Source organism: Coffea arabica, chromosome 6e (genome assembly GCF_036785885.1).
Source record: "Coffea arabica cultivar ET-39 chromosome 6e, Coffea Arabica ET-39 HiFi, whole genome shotgun sequence".
In the NCBI taxonomy this organism is placed as follows: Eukaryota; Viridiplantae; Streptophyta; class Magnoliopsida; order Gentianales; family Rubiaceae; genus Coffea; species Coffea arabica.
In genome coordinates this window covers 14348942-14363729 of record NC_092321.1, presented here as the reverse complement: position 1 = coordinate 14363729, position 14788 = coordinate 14348942, and the positions used below count along the sequence as shown (strand labels likewise).

The window sequence follows — 14788 nt, the reverse complement described above, 5'->3', positions numbered from 1 at the left end:
TTGGGCGACAAACAGGTACAGTGGTCATTTGCTTTTTCCACTGTCTAAGACCGCTTGTCTTGGTTGTCTAGACCTGCTGTGGACCATGATTTGTCCAAATGGCTTTCTTTTATCTTTTGATTTTGTTTTAATATATCTTTTTTGTATTTCTCTCCACTCCAACACAAAAGTTCAAAATAACTGAGGCGGGGACATTTGTATACTGTACCAAAACAAATTTTGGTACATATTGGATGAATGAAACATATCACGGATTAAAAGTTTATAAAGTATACAATACAAAAAATTATGATTTTAGAAATGGGATGCTTGTTATTATGTAAATTGAGTCAATGTCAGTTTACTCTGGAAGACGAAGATGGAATTGGATGGCAAGGAAGGAAAGATGGTAAGTAAGAAATTCTTGATTCAAAATCTTTTACTTATTTTTTTTAAAAAAAAGCTTATTCTAAAGAGTGTTCAGATTTCGTCTCGAATTATTTCCTTTGACAAGCTACTGTTTTTCTCAATAGTGATAGATTGCATTACTTTGCAAAACACTCGTCTGTTTTATGCGGTTTTCCACTTTGCAGAACGAAAATTTGCTTGTTGATTATTCACAGCAATGAAAAAAATGAAAGGCTAGACACACACAATGTCAAGAGTGGGGCAGGCTAGAAATGGTTATCCTGTTTAAGGTTTGACTGAAATTTCAATGAACAAGGATGAGAATTCTAATATATCGCGAAACAATTTTTGTACTCCATTTTACAGTAGTATTTGACCTCAAGATAGTACTACCAAAATTACAATGGAGTGATATCCTTTTGTTTGTGTTTTGTGTTAATAAGTGACTGAATTCTAATATACAACATAAAAAGACCAAGGCGAAGGCTTTCTTACAAGTTCTTGAATGTGTATCTATCATATATATGTACAGAGAAGTTAACTTGTTTTTCATGTTTGTCATGCATTGGCATATTAATTCCACAGCACTTACAATTTTTTTTTGTTTTGCATTTTTAATTGAAAATTACAAGCAAAATAGCTGTAAAAGTTTTTGATACCTAAGTAGTGACCACAGTCCTTGTCCAAGTATAAACCGATGACAAATGGATATGGAAAAGAAAAGCCATTCTTAGTACTTCATGGTCTAAAAAGTGGTTGGCACTACTTTATTTGAATTACCTACTTACTTCTATGTAGTGCTCATTTGGTCATCGAGGTCCTTTATAAACTGATCAAGACTGTTTGGAGAATCGCATAACACTTCAATCCATTTCATCCCCCACAGAAAAGAAACAAAAGAGAAGAAATGGCTGGTCCCTCCTCTCATCCAAAAACTCTCCACCTTCCTCTTCAGACCAGTTCCTCCCTGAAATCAGCTTCATCTTCTGCTCAACTGACTTCCTCCAAGCTCAAAACCATACTCCAATCCTTCATCTTCTCACACTTGTACCGCATTGTTCGTGCCCTCACCAAAGCAAAATCCATTGTCATTCAAGTTCTCAAAGATATTCAGCTGCTTCAGTTCATTCAACTGTCCGTGAAAAAGAACAGCAAGAATCTCAAGAACAAGCTGTTTCTGGGCTCATTTAGGATGCATTATAACTGGTGTTCTTCTCATGTCGTGCCTGCCCCCATGCCTAAGCTTGAAGGCTACTACTCATCCAAAGATTGGTACTATGATTCCTCGTGGAACACTTGCGAAATCCCATCAACAGATTCTTGTGAAGGACTCATTGGAGGTGCTCCAGATTCGTCTTCGCAGCTTGCAGGATATCTCAAATGGCTTGAGGAGAGAAAGGATCGTAACAATCATGATCAGGGCAATGAAATTGACATGCTGGCTGATATGTTCATTGCTAATAGCCATGAGAAGTTCAGGTTGGAGAAACAAGAGTCCTACAGGAGATTCCAAGAGATGATGGATAGAAGCATGTCATGAACTGAATTTATCTAATTGAAGCAGGAATCTGTAACTCTTTCTTCTTCCTTTTTTTTTTTTTGGCCTGTGTCCTTTTGTTTCTTTTTTTTTTTTCACTCCTCAAAAAAAAAAAAAATACTATGGGGCAAGGATACGACGATATATATATAATGGGTTGCCTTTTGGCTGGAGAGACAATAGCCATTAATGAGTGGTAGATGAAGTTAAATCCATGATATATCTGGTTGGAACTTGGAAGTTCACATTTTCAGTAATTTCGCATTCCCTTTTTGCTTTAATCCTTCTGATACCTATTTTCACCTACTGATGATGGGGTCAAGGACTCTGGGATCCGTGCAATTCTTCTTTTAATTCATATGTCGTACTTTCGGTTAATTTGAAACATTTTACCAGCGAAAGTGAAGAACTTATCTTTAATTTATCCAAAAGAAAGAGCAAAAAAAATTGTTAAAGAAGAAACCAGCTTTTGCAGGCCGTCTAAAGGTCTTAATTATAATAACTTTGTGGACTGTATACATGTAGCCGGAAACTTTGTGGACTGTATACATGTGACTTTCTCACTTTTCTTGATATATATTCCATTTCCTACACACAATTGGGGAATATTGCATGATTTACCTACGACTATGATGTATTGATTGGTGCATATATATCAAACTATATCGTGTAAGCTGCAACAGATTAAATACATAGTGCCAAAGTTTTTTTCCCTTTTTTCTTTTCCTCTTTTTTTGCCTGACATTTGTTTGTTCAATTCTGTCGTGTTTTAACAATGACTTGCATTCCAAAAAAAAAAAAACTTGCATTCAAGGCCAACCTGCAGGTATATAGAATTAACATACCTTTTCATTTCTTCCGTTTGGTCCCTGGTTGTAATGGGATCTGGTTTCTAATGCTGTGACGGATTGGTTGGATCATGCTCTTATTGTGAGGCCATTGTTCTACTATTCCATACTACGTTCTCCACCAATGTTGTTTCTTAGTGTTTTCTTTCATGGATTTTTTTTGAAAAAAAGAAAGTTGCAATCACTTCCAAACTGGCTTGTAAACTCAGCAAAATTGAAATAGAGAGCCATCACTTCAGCCAGGAGAACATTCATGTCATCAAACTCCTTTTTCAAAATGCCATGATCAACTTCCCTGAATGGTCGTGCAAAATTGTGAGTATCTTTACTAACAAAGAAGGACAATAGCATCCCAAAAAAAAAAAATCATTAATTTTCTCGTAATTCAATCTCCTTGTCTCTAAGATTTCCATCTTTGATTTGATACACTTTCATAAAATTTTTAAAATCTTAAAACCATAATAAGATAACGACTTAGAGAGGATATCTACATACTTCAAAATTACAGCCCCTGAAATGTTACTAAAATAAAGACAAAAATAGAGAATTATGTGAGAATGAGCCATTTCCGGAATCCCGGGTGCACATAACAAAGTAGAGTATAAAATTGCAATTTGGTTCGCTAGTTTCAACTTGATCATTAGTATATGACGATTAATTAATAGTCGTACGAGTATTACGTCTTGAATATTTTATGTAATTCGTGATTCCTTACCTTTAGGCTTCAATTAATCACCAACTCGCTATCATTATTATGGTACGTGTATACGGAAGGACAGGTAAGGACCGGGTCATTTCATCTCTCTTTCTTTCTTTCTGATCAGCTGATGTTGGGAGATCTACATATCTTTCTGGGACCAATTTACGGCGCTAATTTACAATTCTCTACACTTTGCTGAACGAGTTTGGTGTTAAAAAAAAAAAAATCTGTAATTATTTATTATTTCGATTGTACTCTTGCATGATTGAGTACTATATAGGAGGGAGGGAGTGTAAGCGAGAGATTTTGGGTTCGAGTCCTCCAACTTATACTTAAATATATATATATATATATATATATATATATATATATATATATAATCATCTCATATTCCACACTCTCACGTCCTCCGTACTTCTTCAACGTTTACATAACTACTGCTATAATACTTATCTACTATAACTGCTACTACACTTATCTACTATTGCTATACTTATTCCACGTCTTCCTACCAGCTTCAATAAAGAGATAGAAAATTCTACTACTCTGTAATTAATTTATTTGCTACAACTAATTTGTTATTCTATATTTGTTATTTTATTTTACCCTAAAATATGCACACACATAGAGTGTGTTTTACCCACTAGTTCGTTTTAAAAGGGCACTAAAGGCATCATAAAATTCATAATACATTGTTTTTTTTTTCCCTTAAGAAAGAGAAGCGTTATAATCAGTTGGTTATTCATTTCGTATCAATTAGTAACAATTTTGAGCCAGCCTATTAGCTACCACGACGTCAAAGATTTACATCTGATCTGGTTCAAGAACTAAATTCAACCAAATCAAGTCATTTGGTCATAAAAAGTTATTGTTTGTAGTGATATGACAAAATACCCCAAAAACAAAAAAATAAATGTAGGCGTGAACTATGAGCAAACTAAAACGACAAGCTAGTAAGCAAGAAGAATTTTTTTTTTTTTTTTAAAAAAAAGAAGTAAAAGAAAAGAAATGTCGTAGAAAATACACAAAATTTTTTCGTGAGTTTGCCTATTACAGTATGAATTGATTTATCTCCATTGATGTATAACAAAAAAAACTGGGAGGAGATTTGACTGTTTCAATGTGGGCTAGTATAGCTTTTATCTATCTGATCATTACTGATTTCTGGTCTTATATTTTGATGTGATTGTACTACTGGTTATTCCCTTACCCCCCCCCCCCCTCCAAAATTTGTGTACTCTTCTTCTGTTAAGTGTTAACCAATATCAAAAATAAGCTTCACCAAAGAAAATTTTTTTAAAGATTTTTATAAACTAATTGTTTCATCAAATATATAAATGATGATATCACGAAAACATGGTAAATCTAATTTTCCACAATCGGTGTTTGGAGAGTAACTAAACACAGACAGAAAACGCCATACTACAGTTAACATAAAGCAATCAAGAATTGAACACAAAAAAGAGGTAAATGCATCAAAATGACGTTCAATATATACTTTGCTGGAAAGTATGATTTTGCTTACATAATCCTCTAGGCATATCTGATTACTATCAGACAAAATAAGAACTCTATGTAAAACTAGTGATCCTATCAGTGGAAAAATTCATAAACTACAGCTGATTAAACCTTCGAAAAACTTTAAATTAGGCCTAAAAAAGTTTGGCATGTACCCAAAAACAAAGTGCGAACTTGTCAACAAAATCCCAATCATGGGGTGTCATGATATCCTATTTGGTCACGTACGAAGCAACAAAATAGCTTACATCAGTCAAAGAAAACAAAAAAAAAAATTTTTTTTTTACATCAGTCAAAGAAATGCTTTTGAGTCATGATTATCTTCTTGATACAATATTATCCAACCATTAAAGGGGTTGCATCGGTGGTGAGAATGCTTTTTTATGCTTTTATATCTACTGTTTCTCTTTATTCCAAAAGTTCTTTCTTGCTTTTACATGGAAGAGAGAGCAAAAGAGTGCCTTATCAGGAGCGCACGATTTGGTTCCTTTGGTCTCCTTGTCTTAGATTTCTTGAACTGCATTTACAGAGACGCAAGTGGAACTCCCTTTGGATTTTTTTTTTTCTGTCAAGATTATTGTTTTACATAAACTTCCCTTTGGATTATTGTTTTTTCCTATTTGTTTCTTGTTTCCACACATACACAAATTTTCTAGGGCACTATTCTTCAACTTTCTTCCTTGTTGTAAAGCCAAAGTCCAGGAAAAATCTCTTGATGATCACATTTAAGTGTGAGGGGAGGTGGGTAAATTGGCCAACAAGACAAATTGGACTTCTTCAAAAATCTTGCTGAGAAACCATTTGTCTTGAATTTGTTCGGCCAACTCTCCAGTCATTGGAGCATATTATTTTCAACATATGATTAGTCCAGATATTTGCCATGCGGGCTTTGGCCCAATATTCGCATGCGCCGATGCTTTTTTAACAAATGGAATATGTCAGCCGGACCTGCACTACATGTTAACCATGTCTGGTTTAAGCGGGCCAAGATTTCGGCTCCATATTAAGGATTTTTGGTGGAAAGCGTTGAAAGCTCAATGTCTTGAGCAATTAATCATGGTTTTTTTTAATTAAAAAAAAACCATCAAGGGAGAGCTTAGACAATATCTTTACTTTTTTTTGTGTGTGTTTTTAAGCAATAACATGATTTGGAAGTTGTAGCATTTATTCAGTAAACTTTCACGAACAATAACCATTAGGAGTTCCACTGAAAAATAAATAAATAAATAAATAAAATTTAACCAACTGCTCCTAGGCATCCACTAAGAGAACTTTAAGGCGTAGGTCAAGAGATTAAAAAAAATTAGATTTTTCTCACAAAGTTTGCCAGCGGGTGCGTAGACACCCATCTAGGTCGGTGATAAAAACTCTATACCAGTTCTTTTGTTTTCAATGAATTTTTGGTTGACTTTTGTAAATCGATGCAGAAGATTATCAAGATGATTTGTAAGCTCTCTAAAATGTAAAACATATAGTTCTACAATGATCGAATGACTGTTGCACAAGACCAAAGTAAGACTTCCATTGAATTTTACTTTCTTTCTTTTTTGTGCCAAAAAAGAAGTGAGGAAGAATCTATTTAATCAACTTTCTAGGAATCCTACTAAGTAGATTTTACCAGCACTTAATTGTTTACATATTTCATATCTCATAGAGAATAAACAAATTGCTTATTTTCCTACTTCCAAAAAAATTTTTTTTTTTTTTTGCGTATTATGTATGAATAACCTTTTGGCTTGTAAAGGCAATACTATTGCACCTAAAAGGTGAGATAGATCCACTCAGATACACTACTGCTTTTGAAATTATCTACTTGTCTTGACTGATTCTATTAGCTCTCTCTCACCATCTCACATGTCGCAGTTGGGCTTCCATTAATTAATACTACTCAAAACGGCGCCCCTAATTCTTAAAAGCAGCATAAATGTCTGCATTAAAGACCACTTTCGTTTCAATCAGATGTGAACCAACTGCCAACATGGACTAATTTGCAACCTCCTTTTAGTTGTTGAAAAGTTATGGCATACACAATTTGTTTTTCTGGACAACCGCATATTGCTAGAAGTTACTAGTTGTTTCTCAAAAATGGAAGAATTTCAGCCCAATAAAACTTGGTTTTAGTGCCTTTTTTTTTTCTGGAAAACTTTTGCTGGCATTTCCTTGGGGATACAGAGGAGAAAAGTAAAATGTCAATGTAATATTTCGCTCTCCTACAGTATGATGTCTCTTACCCTATGTATGTATGGCAGCAATTCATGAGGTAAAAAAAAAAAACCTTTGAGGACGTAATAAAATAAGAAGAGGATGATCAATGTGCAATGCACTTCCCCTATATCTCTTGTTAATTAGTCTTAATTATTTAAACTCATAAGACAAAACTTTGAACTTCTGGTATACTTTCCATTCATTCCCAAGAAAAAAGCTGGATTAAGTTGTCCAGTTAGTAATAAATCTTTCGCCGTAGGATTTCACACAATAGCAGCAATTTGATCAAGTTCTTCATTAGTTAGTACAACGAAAAGAAAAAGGAATTAATGCAGAACTTTTTGAAGCATCTTATCAAGAACCATAATCTATTTGTGTCTTGCCAGCAAAATTCCTACATAGACCAGTACCATAAAAAGATCACACATTGAAAACTTGTATCCTTAGAAATATACACCTTGTAGAATACAAGTATACAAACATTTGATACACGAAGATTGCAAAGAACCGGTCTATTTAAGAATTTTCCAAAAACTTCGCTACACGTAGACATTCAACAAAACAGAATTAGATCTAATAAGCATTAATTAGGACGACAAATAAAATCATGAATAGAACAGAAATGTGATTCCAACAGAATACAATTAGGACGAGAAGAAAAAGTGAAGGGTTCATCCCTTATGACTTGCTCGATCAGAAAGCTCTTGCAGTCCAAATTAGTTCTGAATGGGGTTGAAAGTGCTTGGAGGTGTCTTCCTCACGCTTTGCTCCACAGCTTTCTTGGGCTGTCCCTTGGCTGCTCCACTGAGCTTTTGCGGACTTGTTTGCACCGTAGCCAAAGAACTATGCAAAAGTTTCCTCGAATGGCTTCTCCCTGATCTTGAAAGAGCAGCGGCTGGGTGATCCGTATGCAGGAAAAGTGATGAGCCCATAAGAATGTGAAGGAAAATTAGTGCAAAAACAGCAGCTAAAAATCTGAGTTTGATCTTCATTGGGGCGATTGGTTTTGCCAAGTGAAAGGAATGAAAGCTTCTAAGTGATGAAAGACGGGGAAAATAAAGTTATACGGGCAGAATGCATGTTGTCTTGCTCCACGTGATTGACCATTACCTCTATAGTACTAAATGCTTCTTAGGTTTAAAAAATCAAACACCCACCCATAGAGACATTGTCTCATTTCGGATCGTGAAGTTTTAATATTTTAAGAGGTCTATATGTTTGCTTCTTAGGGTCTGTTTGGTTGGAAGTAAAATGTTTTCCTTGGAAAAATATTTTCCATGGAAGTAATTTTCCATGAAAATCATTTCACTTTTATCATTTTCAGGTGTTTGGTTAGCTTATTGAAAATATTTTCTTACTTCATTTTTCTGGTGTTTGTTTAACTTTTGAAATATTTTCACTTTTATTTCTATTTTTACTTTCTACACATTATAACTACATACTTCTTCCCATGCAAAATAAGAAAATTTATCTCATTGTTTAACTTTAAAAAATCTTGGAAAAATGTATATATAAATAAAAAATATCTCCTTAAGCAATAAACAAAATGCTGGCCATTTAGTGTCAAATATCAATCACATGCAATGCTTATTGTGACATATATCTTGCACTCTCACTGCTGAAAGTTTATCTAGAAAAGAATGTTCCTATTATACATAATTAATTACTAGCATAGGATGAGCAGGATGAGGTTTTTTTTTTTTTTTTTTTTGAATATACTAGGGGGAGGGTTGGGTTGGGTTGGGTTTGGTGGTACGGGGGAGGGAGTGTAAGGAAGAAGTCTTGGGTTCGAGTCCTCCTGTTTACACTAAAAAAAAAAAACATACTACAAGATGTTTTCAATAAGTTTGGAACATACTACAGGCGGGATGCATGCATTTCAGAAAACAACTTCGGTAAGTTTGGAAGGGAAGTTGTTTTCCATAAGATGAGTGAAAATATTTTACATAGGAAAATGTTTTCAGTAACTTTTGTGCAACCAAACACGGGAAATTAGGAAAATATTTTCCTGGAAAACATTTTCACCCGAAACAAACGGACCCTTAGTGTTGTACCGACCGTTTTTTGTTCCAATCGTAACTTCAGTCAACATTAGACTAGGTATATAACCACCATGGACATGAGGCATGATGGGATCCCAAAGTACAATAGTACAATTTGATGATGTCTTCACCAAAAATGTTTTATCATTAGTTCTAGATTTTCGTTACATTTTTGAGCTTTTTGAAATGACAAATAGTATCATTGTGAGATGCATGCGGAGCTATTATCTGTCTCTATAAAGGGTAAGCTGATGAATTTTGTTACAGCTACAATCGGAAATGTACACCGAATCTTGATATAATTTTCATTACCTCAGTTTGGAAATGGCATGTTTTCTTGAGAATATTAACAATTAGGATTTCAAGCAAATTCGGAGCTACGGTGGAGCAGCATGCTAGCCTTTTGCCTCCCCTGATTTCTCGTCTAGCCATCAATCGTGCTAATTCTGAATGGTGACATAGCTTAATCTTTATCCTAATTGTTTACCAGCTTGGAACTTGGAAGCAGCTGATGATCATGTGACCGGCCGCTTATTGACTATGAGGCCATTCAGCCCTGAGTTCGTTGCAATCCTCATCACAACTGAGATTAAACAATGATAATAGTCATGTGCGTGGCACGTAGAATCCAAATATATGATTCAGATTTCCAACTCTGGGAGGACCTTTAGCAAAAATTTTTTGTCCTGCTAAATTTGATGAATTGACCAAAACCAGCCTATCACTTCTCCAGCAAATGCCAGCCTCCGGTCATTTTCAAATCTGGTTTTTGGACCCCTTTTGATTCCTCCTGTCTTATCTACGTCATAGATATCAGATTCAGCCTAAAAACTCATCCTTGACTATCTTCACAATGGGCGAATAATAGTATCCAGGAAAAATTAGACAATTCAAAAGATTCCACCACACACATTCTATGATGTAGTCATTTGTTGTGAAGGATGTGTTCTTGTTTTCCAAGAAAGATTGTTGCATTAAGTATTTACCGTGAAATCCATCAACTTGTGAAGTTTTATAAGGATTTTGTCCTTCATCATAATTAGCCGATTTGCTGCATGCATGTGGCTTCCCTAACAAATTGAGATAGTTGTGGTCCACTAGTAAGTAAAATTCAATTTTTTAAGCAGGACTTCTTGCGTATAATCAATTATACTTGAAGAACATTATGAATTGGAATTCAATCAATAATTTTTTTTTGCTAGAATTTGGACCAAATGCAAACGGCCGGTTTCAATTCCATAAAACCAATCTACCCCGCCATATATATATTAGGTGTTCCTTTGTCACTTTGTTTTCTTCCCCATGTTGAATTGTGATCAATCAAAGGTGTTGTTTGATGGATGAATTAGTTATGGTTGGACTGAGACCGACCTTGAAACCCGAAGGAGGAGAGATGGCTTCCCCTGGTTAGAGTGTAGGGTTGCTGGACTTTGCCAATAATCCTGAAGCATATTATGAAAAAGACACGAAACATAAAACCAATCTACCATGCCATAAGCTCTAATTGATTCATCAAAAAGCACATAGGCAAAAGGTGAACGTCCTTCATAGTCAAGAAGACATATTTACATGCTGAGACTCAGATATACTAGTCAAAAGGAGATGCTGCTTGTCCCCTGGGCAAAGAACAAAAAATGTAGGTGGGTACCAATTCAATTCCAGTTATTAGGGTTTTGAACTAGCTGTGATCAACTTAATTTTACTGCCTCCAATTTGACTATCAACTAAGCTGAGTAACTGGACAGCTGTAAAAATTCTTAACAAAGAATAGTTTTTGATCAACCACATTTAAATTAAAAAAAAAAAACAGAAAAAGAATTTGGAGCAGCTGCCCCATCAAAATATGCATGAACAAAAAATATAGGGGGTGGTGAAGACTTACAGAAAAAAGGTGGTGAAGAAATATATGGCATCTTTAAAGTCCAGAAGATAAACTCATTGTCTAGGCCAGCAGAACATTCTCATCTCCTACACATACTGCATCAGAAGCATTTTCTGGCCATAATTCATTGCAAAATTCGGCAGGCCAACTGGTTGATAAGAATGGAACGTCCTCTGAATGGTCTACACATCTCTCACACTATCCAATTAACCGTCAAACTCAAAGGGAGCGCATTAAGTAACAACACTTTCCACAATTAAAAGAAAAGAAACTAAGAGCAGAAACATAGAAAAATTTTTACTTTCTTCGTGAACACATTTTTTAAACATCTTTTTATCTCACATATGTTAAATCTCTACAATATATTTTTTTACAAAAAAATCCTAAAAATAGCAAGTTATACTACAAAACTCCTGCAGTACATTTTTCTTCAGTACTCTTTTCCCCAGAAAATTTTTTTTTGGGAGGTGGACACAAATTTCTGTCCATTCTCCTTTTCTACCCTTCTGTGTATCCATTTAGACACTTGCCACCACACGTTCTTACAGAATTGAACTAAAAGAGATTGTCACTCACCTTGTTGACTGCTTCTTCTGTCAAAACATCATTCTTGGGTAGGTCATGCGTTGACAGGGAAGAAGGGAGTCTGCAATTAAAGAAATCCAGTGGGAAATAACAAGCATCAAGCAGACCTTGCATCCTTTTCATGGTCCACACTAGACTTTCGAATTCCATGAAGAAGAAAAAAGTACACCGAAGCTTAATCAGCGCTGATATATATGAACAGCAATGTGTCCCCACAGAAACAAAGTCAATAGGTTATAGCCGGACCAAAAGATTAACTATGATAGAAAACAAAAATATAAGTGTCATAGCCGCAAGAAGCTCACACTGCAACAGCTGCTAAAATGCGTACATTCGCAGGCAACCCCAGCTCAAGATGCTCATCTGATACCTCAAGGCGAGCACGCAAAATGGTGCTATGGAGACGAGGAGAGGCAGGAGGAGAAACAGTGAACACAGACAACCTAACAACACAGGATTTCTCTTTCTCTTGATCCCGATTGACATGAGGGGACCAAAGCGTAGCATATTTAAAGGGAGCAATTGGCACAAGCAGAAATGCATCAGGGTCTTCGGGAATAATAGGCCAACCATCAGGACCAATATAACGAGGAGAAGGAAGGCGACCACAATTTCCATACATACCCTGGACAAAACCGTGGAACCAAGGTACTGAGCGCGCGTCTTTGTGGTCGTGAAACACCCCGATGGCTACCACGGCTGTTGCGTCAGGTATGAATACATAGTCGCCGTCCACAAACATGGCGTGCCCAACATACGAGCTCAGCGCACCAGAATCAGAAACTCTTCTCAATAATTTACTATGGACATCATAGCATACAGTAATTTGCTGAGACCAACCTATGTGAGCCAAGACGTGGCGCTGGGGATCAAATTTTCCCTTCATCAGAGGAAACTTAGAGGCTGAGAGAGATTCCCACTCCGAAAGGAGGCCGCCAGAGTCGCCAGGTGGTACATCCAGTGGATGCCATTTCCAATCCGAAAAGGGCAGTGACAAATCCAGACACTCACCCCATACATAACGAGGTTGATCCCAACAAAACAATTCATCATCAGATACGGCTACGCCTCCCAGCACGCAAAGCTTGCCGTCAACTACTTGGTGACGGGGCTCACGTCTGGTTGCAATCATATCAGGACCCTTGAACCACCCCCTTGCCGGATTTGCGGTATCGTAAAAGTAGATGGAGCGCAAGATTTTCTGGCGTACAAGGGAAGGACACGATGGGTCAGGCACTTTGATTGCGCCTCCCAAACCGTAAATCAGGGTCGTATATGATCCGAAAGTAACAAGGTGGACGCCTTGGAGTGGATGTCGCATCTCCAGTTTCCGAGCACAATGACCAGTACCTGCACGCCCGCTGCCGTAGCCAGCTTTCCTGTTGGCAGCATTTAAATCAATTGCAAACCAAAACTGTTTTTCGAGAGGATAATCACGAACACATTCCTCCTTGACAAGAAAATAGATGCATGATCTCTCTTCTACCAAGGGATCAGCAACGCTTGCTTTCTTCGTCTGCCGTTTGTTCCTCAGCTTACCGGCTGGTGGTGACCTGTTCCTCCCCATCGTGGTCATCAAACCCTAGTGAGGCGCAACTGGGGAAATGTCTCTCCCTATCTATAGACGGTGTAAAACTTTTAGGTTTAACCACTTTTACTGCGTTTGACACCAAAACCTCTGATAGGTGCGTGGCACGTAGAATCCAAATATATGATTCAGATTTCCAACTCTAGGAGGACCTTTAGTTAAAAAAATTTTGTCCTGCTAAATTTCATGAATTGACCAAAACCAGCCTATCACTCCTCCAGGAAATGCCAGCCTCCACTCATTTTCAAATCTGGTTTTTGGACCCCTTTGATTCCTCCTGTCTTATCTACGTCATAGATGTCAGATTCAGCCTAAAAACTCATCTTTGACTATCTTCAAAATCGGCGAATAAATAGTATCGAGGAAAAATTAGACAATTCTAAAGATTCCACTTCACAGATTCTATGATGTAGTCATTTGTTGTGAAGGATATGTTCTTGTTTCCCAAGAAAGATATTGTTGCATTAAGTATTTACCGTGAAATTCATCAACTTGTGATGTTTTGTAAGGATTTTGTCTCTTCATCATAATTAGCCCATTTGCTACATGCATGTGGCTTCCCTAACAAATTGAGATGGTTGTGGTCCACTAGTAAGTAAAATTCAATTTTTTAAGCAGGAATTCTTGCGTATAATCAATTATACTTGAAGAACATTATGAATCGATATTCAATCAATAAATATTTTTTTTTACAGCTTTGCTCTATTCACGTCTTGATTTTTGTGTCATAATCTTAGGCCTCGTAGTTAGGGTTCAGTGCTTCGTGTGGGTATATAAAGTGAGACAAGTAGAATAATTTAAGCTGTTAACAAGAGTCAATTGATTCATGGCTCTTTACATGTATGAAACCATACACAATAGAGCTATGAAGTGTGTTTTTTTTTTTTTTGGAGTTTATATGCTGCCAATATAAGGAGAGTGGGAATGCAGTAAGATACAGTAGTTAATGAAAAGCACTGCTGGCATCATGAAATAAGAACCCCAACGCCAAATGCCACCTCTTCAGTCTTTTCCCCGGAGAGAAGAATACTGAAGAAATGGACAGAAGAAGAAGAAGGAGATAATGACGTAAATCATCAGAAGTGTAAATGGACAGAAGAAGAAGGAGATAATGACGAGTTCATGTTTTGTGGCTTACTTTAACTATGGGTTTCACCGTTGAGCATATGGTAAGAGTTACAGAAATAAACAGAAGTGTTTAATGAAGGTGCAGAGTGCAGGCTGCTAGTGCTGTTCAAAATGTTTTTGACGCTGGATTGGAACAAGTACGTTAGCTTTCGATAAAATTAGTGAGATTATTGTTAGTTTTTTCAGAAAAAGAAAAAAAAAAGTTAGTAGACGCTTTTTTTTTTGTGTGTACGATTATTTACCTTTTTTTTTTTTAGGTACGCTTATTTCCTCATTTACTCACGTAGTGGTATTCATATAATGACTTAATCTACATGGACAAAATTTAACAAAGTAACAAAATAAATATTACTGTATATTATATTGTG

At 36.2% G+C, this 14788-nt stretch overlaps 2 protein-coding genes across 3 annotated transcripts; one reads left to right on the top strand and one right to left on the bottom strand.

The window, feature by feature from the left end:
• The first annotated feature begins 1194 nt into the window (after positions 1-1194).
• Positions 1195-2246, top strand: LOC113697489 (uncharacterized). Its single transcript, XM_027217127.2, has one exon. It carries the CDS (start codon positions 1295-1297, stop codon positions 1925-1927), a length of 633 nt encoding a protein of 210 aa, XP_027072928.1. The 5' UTR covers positions 1195-1294; the 3' UTR covers positions 1928-2246.
• An 8464-nt stretch (positions 2247-10710) lies between these two features.
• LOC140009537 (uncharacterized) lies at positions 10711-13558 on the bottom strand. Of its 2 annotated transcripts, XM_072055389.1 has the most exons (4): positions 12010-13558; positions 11696-11889; positions 11120-11317; positions 10711-10853 (listed from the first exon to the last, which is right to left on the bottom strand). In XM_072055389.1, the coding sequence occupies exons 1-2, from the start codon at positions 13278-13280 to the stop codon at positions 11880-11882; spliced, it is 1281 nt and encodes a 426-aa protein (XP_071911490.1). In that variant the 5' UTR covers positions 13281-13558; the 3' UTR covers positions 10711-10853; positions 11120-11317; positions 11696-11879. The 2 variants fall into 2 exon arrangements, with proteins under 2 accessions (XP_071911490.1, XP_071911489.1); XM_072055388.1 differs by having other exon boundaries at positions 10711-11317.
• Positions 13559-14788: the final 1230 nt, after the last annotated feature.

What these genes read in the sequence shown, in the direction of transcription:
- LOC113697489 (XM_027217127.2), top strand. Translation starts at nt 1,295, where the DNA reads ATGGCTGGTCCCTCCTCTCATCCAAAAACTCTCCACCTTCCTCTTCAG.
- LOC140009537 (XM_072055388.1), bottom strand. Translation starts at nt 13,280, where the DNA reads ATGACCACGATGGGGAGGAACAGGTCACCACCAGCCGGTAAGCTGAGG.